At 40.1% G+C, this 7,723-nt stretch overlaps 1 protein-coding gene across 5 annotated transcripts in view; it reads left to right on the top strand.

The window, feature by feature from the left end:
• Positions 1 to 7,336, top strand: part of zc3h18 (zinc finger CCCH-type containing 18) — a 48,276-nt gene extending 40,940 nt beyond the window's left edge. For 3 of the 5 annotated variants that reach the window (XM_078168248.1, XM_078168247.1, XM_078168250.1), the window contains exons 16-19: positions 428 to 642; positions 1,496 to 1,595; positions 2,769 to 2,865; positions 6,064 to 7,336. In XM_078168248.1, coding sequence (XP_078024374.1) covers positions 428 to 642; positions 1,496 to 1,595; positions 2,769 to 2,865; positions 6,064 to 6,292 — 641 coding nt within the window. In that variant the 3' untranslated portion in view covers positions 6,293 to 7,336. The remainder of the gene's footprint in view (positions 1 to 427; positions 643 to 1,495; positions 1,596 to 2,768; positions 2,866 to 6,063) is intronic. The other 2 variants (XM_078168249.1, XM_078168251.1) reach the window with 1 other exon arrangement.
• The last annotated feature ends 387 nt before the right edge of the window (positions 7,337 to 7,723 follow it).

The following is a 7,723-nucleotide window of genomic DNA, read 5'->3' on the forward strand; positions in this document are numbered from 1 at the left end:
AACATCTGTGCTGTAAGTCTTAAGTTTAATCGACGAAGCTCAACAGTAATCAAAAGACAGAAAAATAGAAGTGACTGCAAAGAATTAGTGAACAAAACTAGTATTTCAGTCATGAAAGAAACTTGTTTAGTGAAAGTATATGACTCTGCTGGCAGAGGTATTCAAAGTTGAGATTTTGCACTTGTTCTTCAAAACTAAGGTTTCGTTTTTCATTGGCTTTAATTAAGTTAGAAGTACCACACATTTATAGCTAACAACAGAGTTTAAAGAATTGGGTGAAAAGAAAATTGTGAAATGGTAGGTGTAAAAGTAGTAAGATTTTAAAATATTTTTTTATATTATTATATGTTTTTATTTTTTCTCTTTATGGGAATTGTAGAACTGATGATTGGTTGGTTGGATGACTGGTTTTCTGTCGTCATCACAGAGAGACCATCAAAGAAAGATGAACCCTTCAGGGAGGACCGCAGGAAGGTTGACTCTTCCGGTGCTCCACCTAGAGGAGGCAACCCCATGCCTAGATCAGGACCCGGTAGCAGGGGTGGCCATCCTGTACATCCCCCACCTGGCACCATGGGCCCGCCAGGAAGCTATGGAGGTTCAGGTTCCCACAAAGACATCAAACTCACCCTCCTTAATAAGGTTACCATTATTTTGTTTTACAAAATGTTTAACCTTTGCAATTGATGGATGAATGTATTTGCAGTTTGTTTTACTGTGATTTTATACTGTAGACACTGTGACGTCATATTTGAACCAATATTGGTATCAGTTCTGGTACAGCACCGATGTTGGTTCTGGTGCAGGTATGACGCTCCTCTGCTCTTTTATAACCACACATAGAGCTAATAGTGTCCAAGGCAAATTTCTTACTAGGACAGTAAAGTCTATCCTATCCTATCCTTTGACCTGCTTTGGCCTTTATCGGAGTAAAAGTCGTTGTATAACAGAGAGGTGGCACAAAGAATTGCCATCTGCAATATAGGGCTGGCTAACTGAGCCAGCCCTATATTGCAGATGGCAATAACTGGAAAAGTACACATGTAACTTTGCTGACAAAGGTGGTATTTACAAGTAAAATGAAATGCATACTTGTACATTGGCTGGGATGTTTGGGACTAATAGGTTGCCCAGTGCTAATGTTTATAGTCTTAAATTAAACCGATTCCTTAAGGAATAGTTCCACATTTTGGGAAATACACTTATTCTCTTTGTTGCTTTGAGTTTTTCCACTACAGGAAGTCGTTGCTTCCAGCCAAGAAATAGTCCGGTACATAACCCTCAGTAAAACCACAACTTTTTTGTTTGTTTTGCAGTTTCTTTTATTTTTTTGTATGGATTAAACATACAATATATAACATGTTAATTAGTGAGTTTAGAGGTGCTGGTTGTTGAATTTTGTTACCTTTTTTATTATTACTGAAATATTTCCCTCCACTCAGCCAATTTTCTCTTATTTTCATTGCTTGACTCCATATGTCCTGTTATTTTCCAGCAGCAGGGAGATAAGGGCAACAGAAAGAGGTACCTGCCTTCAGACAAAGACAGGCCAGGCTCCCCCCTCAGCAAGAGAATGGCCATGTCTCCAGACAGAGGTGAGAAACATGCTGACTGACAGAATGTATGCCTAACCATCTTTTGCTGTTTCACACAAATACACAGTAGACCTAGACCAATATATGGGAATGACTCTGGCTTTTTTTTTTTTTTTTTAAAGAAATAAGGATTTGCTCTTGTCCATCTGACATGATGCAGGTTGTGTGATTCAGCATCCAGTATCTAAGGGATGTGATCTGCTGTGATACTTTGGTCAGACTCTAGACTAGTACACATGGACATGTTTAATAGGTATAGTTAGTAGTATATTTTAGATCTATTCTAGACCTGTACTAACATTGACATTTTGTTAACTAATGCCCACATTTGTGCAGAAATTATTATTTGATCATTTGATCCCTTTGTGTCCATCTCTAAATTCTGAGGCTGTCACAAATAAATGCATGTGTGGTAAATCCTGAGAACTGAAATACAACACTGCAGCCCTACTGACCCGTTTAGCCTCTTTCAGCTGCTTGTTTTGATTTTAGGGTCCATATATTCACTGTATGGTTTAGTCGTAAAATTTTTATCAATCAGGTTATTGATCAGTTTTGGGAAAAAAAATCCCACCTCAGAAATGAATGAATGAAAATGAATAGAAAATAGATTGAACTGTTTGCTGTGAGGGTTAGTACAAAAGAATGGTGATTGTTGTTAGTTCCTATGGTGACAAAACATGTCAGTGGGGCTGTGAAGTGTCATATCAAAGTGTAAAATTTTATATGAGCCTTATGCTTGCATCTTCACTGCTAGTACATTGTCTTACTAGTCATCTGATCAATTGCTACTTGCCAGTACAATATTTTCTAATGTTCAGTGGCTCATGGGTTACAGGGAACTGCACAAATTAATCAAACAACACGTCACGGAGGTCTCCATGGTTTGATTACTTCTTGTTCTGTTTCTGATTTGGAAGTACAGTTTGGTTGTGAATAGCATTCTCTTTTGTCCTTTAAATGTTTATTACATAGCACATACAAGCCCACAACCTAATCTGCCTTACCCAATGTAAAGGTTTAGACTTTACATTACATTATAACAGCTGTTAAAGAGATATGCTGTGTAGTCTCCAGAACAACAGTAATGTGAACTAACTTATAGCCAAAAGCCACACTTCTAAACCATTCAGTATAAACAGCCTCAGTAACTCTGAAACTGGTGTTTTTCAGGCCGTGATAAGAGGATTCCTGGCCGACCTCCACTCTCCCCTCGAATGGATCGGCCCAGAGGCCAAGGGCCCCGACCCATGCCCCCCCAGGGAGACAGGTTAGTGCAAACTCCAGCATGTTATTGCTGTAATATTCTTATATTTATTCTCTTACACCTTGTCACACAACAATAGAAGTCAAAAGTAGTAGGGGCATTAAGCTCAAAGAGTGGAAATTCTAACATCAACTTTTTCTGAAACATCACTTTTATCATCAGCAGTGATCATGTTTACTCGGGCTAAAATGAGGAACATGCCACAGAAGTGGAAGCACAAGAATGTTACACCTTCCTCGCATAATAATAATAACAGTATTCACTGGTTCTACCACAAATTCCCCAGTATAGCGTAGGTGCTTTGTAAATGGGTCAGAGCGCTCAGGGAAAAGTCACTTGGTGCAGTGCTTTTTGTCTAGGTGGTCACATACACTCACAAACCAAAAAAAGAAAAACTCTATACGGACCCTCAGCCTAGCAAACTCCTGAAAAATATGATTTTGATCAGTTGTGTCTTGTTGCATTTTCTAGGGGAAAAAGTGAGATGAGTGAGATTTTTTTTTTTGCCATACTGTGAAGCAGTTCTGTATTTAATTGTGTCTTTGAGTATCTTAGCCAGGGAAGAAGAAGGCTGCATTATTCTCTTTTTTAGTCATGGTCAGCAGATCTCATTAACCCACCAAAACCAACAGGGTGTTATTACATTTTTCAGGACTCTCCTACTCTGTCTGGGTCCAGAATTTGATTTTTAAAAAGACTCTGACATTTCCCAATACACATGGATGCACTAGCGGTTTAATACTTTTTGTGTGTTAAGTCCTAAGTAGCTACTAGCTAGTTTCAAAATAGTGATTTACTAAATGGGTTAGCACCATTAAATTGCCCTAAATCCAGACAGGGCTTAGTCTTAATAACCCTTTTACTCAGACAAGAAGAATTTGTGTATTTGTTGGAGACTATTTTCAGCCATGCATTTATTCACATTTTCTGCTCAAGTGAGTATTTCTAGCAGCAGGATGGTGTATGCAGGATTGAGTCAAAGTAAACTACAGTGCATATGGTCATGGTCATTCACCCAGTGCAACAGTACGACTCAGTGATGTGTTATTCAAGTCACTGAATATTTTTTGGACAACAGTGGAGCTCTGCAGCACCAGCAAACAAAATATATTTCCAGCTTTGTGTATGACATACTGTACAACCTCCGGATCAACCTAATGCTGGTAACATCTATGGCCAGAGGCATTATGTTTTAGGGTTGTACGTTTGTCTCATTCTCATGAATGTTGAATCTCAAAATCATGTTAAAGATTTTTTTTAAGTTTGGCATGAGCGTCCACTTGGACTCAGTGATGAACTGATTAGAATTTGGTGGTCAAAGGTCACTGTGACCTCACAAAACAAGTTTTGGGCCTTTCAACAATTCATACGCTAATTGTGACAATTTCACACAAATGTCTAATAGAATAAAAATGATGAAGTGATGACATTTTATATCCAAAAGGTCAAAGGTCATCTGAACAGTGATATCATAATGTTCTGCATGAAACACTCTTCTGGCCATTATTCAACACCATAACTCAGGAGCAGAAAGGAGGCATTTGGTCAGATACTGAATTGGTGACACTAATCTTGGGGGCCCACATTGAAACAGTGCTGACTGTGTGGATCTGTGCTGTGGGGTTGTAGATATGTATGAAACATCCACATTTTAGAATGTGTAGCTTCTTTGAAGTATCCTTATTTGAAGCACTGCTAGGTGTCATGCCTACATGTGAGTCTGGACAGACATGGATATAAACTGTAACTTAACTGGTTGGCAGAGGCACACAACCGTAAGGTGGTAATTCAGTTTTGTTCATGTGATTTGTTGACAATAACATTATCATCATCCTTTAAATTAGATGTTCACGTTTTGTCATTGCTCTGTTCATAATTTGGCATTTTTCTCTTTTAGTTCTACGTAGCGTTGCACTGAAGCAGGAGCCTCCGGGGCTGTAAAATGAAGCCATTGCAGAAGTGTTAAAAACTGCAGTTCCTCTAATGGCCACTTGAGGCCGGCTTCAAGAGCGAGTCAGTCCCCATAGACTCCCATGTTAAAATGCCCAACTTTAAAGCAGAAATAAACATGTTTACTAGGGATAGACCGATATGGATTTTTTAGGGCTGATGCCGATACCGATTTTTTTCCATCACCCTTAGCCGATGACCGATTATGGACTGCCGATTTTCTTGAGCCGATATTTGGGGCCGATACTGCTTTTGCTCCCTCAATTTACATCAAAAAAATGACACAATGATAACAAATATTACAGGTCTCAAGTTTAAAATAAGAAACATTTATTGAACAGTAAAAAATACTAAAACAAGATGGAAAGTTGAGGTAGAACAGCTAGAATATTATTATTATTATTATACATTCAAATAAAAAAAGAGTCCAGTGCTCTTAAATCTTCCAGTAATGTCTTTATAAAATAAACAAATATTTAAGCTGAAGCATGAATAAAACAACAACTACTGTACACAGTAGGATTCGCTGCATGTGCGCTGCAGGGTCTTCCGGCAACACAGAGCTGCCCGTGGATGCCTGTCTGTAAATCATGCCAGGGAAAAATAAATCCGCGAACCCACGCGCGTATCGGCCGATGCCGATACAAGTAAAAAACTCAAATATCGGCCCAATATATCGGCCGGCCGATGTATCGGTCTATCCTTAATGTTTACAGCCTGGTACAAAAAAAATGCTTTTATTATGACCCACTTGTCACTTTAAGTGACAAGTGGGTGCAGGTCACTACCACAGCGATAACATTGGTTAGATAATGTAACCATGTAGCAGTGTATAGGCGGAGCTGTAGCTGTCGCTATTACAGTGTATTTTCAGTTCATAAAAGTTTATCGCAATGTTTTGGTTGCCAAAAAACACTTTTCGTTTTAATGGTTTTACACTTGGGTTTCACAAGCGAAATTAGCACCAGCATTATCACCGTTAACCATAGCTTTAAATGTGCCATGCTAACCAAGCTAGTACCTAGCATTAAGATTAGCTTGACGCTCTTGTTCAAATATGGCTATATTTCTGGCTCCAAAAATCCAAGATGGCGAGAGCCAAATGCCAAACTCAAGGCAGGAGTCCACAAACCATTGGCTGAGATAATGGTCACAATGTCCATTTTTACGTACAGTCTATGGTCACACTATCTGCTTGTATGAACTGACATGAGTAAAAATGTGCCCCTAATTCTAGCCTCTCTTCCATAGAAAACGTCCTCTGTCACCACCCCCCAAGTCATCTGGGAAAGGCCCAGTGGCGCCATCCAGCAAGCCAGCCATCCCGGGCTCAGCTTCGGCCATCAGCTCAGGCTCGAGCTCAGGCTCGGGCTCCAACAAACCCAGCAACACACTGTCCCGCCGCGAGGAGCTGCTGAAACAACTGAAGGCTGTGGAGGACGCCATCGCCCGGAAACGAGCAAAGATCCCCGCCAAATAAAGGGAAGCCCACTCCTCGCCTGTTCGCCTGCCTGCCAGTCTGCCTGCCTGCGCGGCTTCGATGCTGGGGCAACAGTGAGGGTCATGGGATTGAGCGTTTTCCCCCTGCCTTCCGTGGACGTGTAAAAATGTTGTATGGTTCATGTAAAAAGGCTATTGTGTAAGTGAACAGGAAGTGGCTGCCACGAAAACCATCTTCTGCTTGTTTGCCCTCAGAGAGGTTTGGCTCCGCTCCATTCTAGAGTGTCTTTCACTCCCATATGCCCGACTTTTACTCCCCCTTAAAAGCCTTGAATGTCTTGGCTGCGGTTAACCTCATCAAGGAAAAACGAGAAAACATGGGCATTTGGTGAAGGAGGGACATCTCAGGAATGGAGTGTCTTTGTGTAGACTTTACAGAAACACAAGGGTAGTAAGGTGCACTTGATCACTTGCTGCTCACTGTTCGTTCAGTGAAAAGGAAGCATCTTCCTCATCTGATGTGATGAATGACAGATTTATACACATTGAATCTACTACTTCTGTCTGTCTTTCTCTGCCCCCTTTTATCGTCTTGTTCTCTTGCATTTTTTCTTTAGTTTGTGGAGTGGTGTGACTGTTGGGTCAGCTCTACAGGGTACTGACAGCCCACAGGGCTTCACAACACTTCTTTGTATAAATCTACAGATTCTTGAGCATCCATATTCGGCCCCTGTAAGCAATCACGAGCCCAAGCTTTGTTGAGAGGGGGCCAATGTTAACCAGTGACTCGTCTGCGTTCTGTGTTTTAGGGCAGTGTCCACTGTCACAACTTGTACAATAATAGCAACTCATCAGATTCTTTAAAGCGTATGATTAAAGACAACAGTGATGTGAAGTATTGCTTTCTTTTTTTTTTAATCTACAGAATTTTGTTTTCTTCTTAGCTCTTAAGTGATAAACTGATGTTTTATTTGTGTCACATTTTTAGTTGGAGTATGAGAGTTGAACCGGGGACATTTAGAGACAAGATATGTCTTGCTTTTGTGACAAAAGCCTTCTAAATAAACTATTTTGATAAAGAGAAGGTCATTTGCCTGTTTTTCTCTACTGTTGTGCAAGACAAAAAATTTGGGTGTTTAAATAAAGATGCACTGTCACATGTTTCTGGAAGCATGCACAGTAATAATAAGTAGAAAGAATGTAGAATATATGTACTTAAAATGATCTCGTAGGCAACAGATTCATGGTATTGTACCCTTTCTAACCAAAGGGTTGGTTCACTTCCACCTCTTTTCTAACAGCATTACATCAACATGGTGATGTATATTTTGTGTTCCGTTTCGATAACCACCTCTTTTTTTCTATGATCGCCACCACATAACTTCTGTTTGATTCATCATAGCACCCATTCCTCAACCACAGCGGCTTCAAATTTGATCTTGTGGTTTTTGGCCATGCTTGTAGAGTAAGA

Source organism: Epinephelus lanceolatus, chromosome 5 (genome assembly GCF_041903045.1).
Source record: "Epinephelus lanceolatus isolate andai-2023 chromosome 5, ASM4190304v1, whole genome shotgun sequence".
NCBI classification, from domain to species: Eukaryota; Metazoa; Chordata; class Actinopteri; order Perciformes; family Serranidae; genus Epinephelus; species Epinephelus lanceolatus.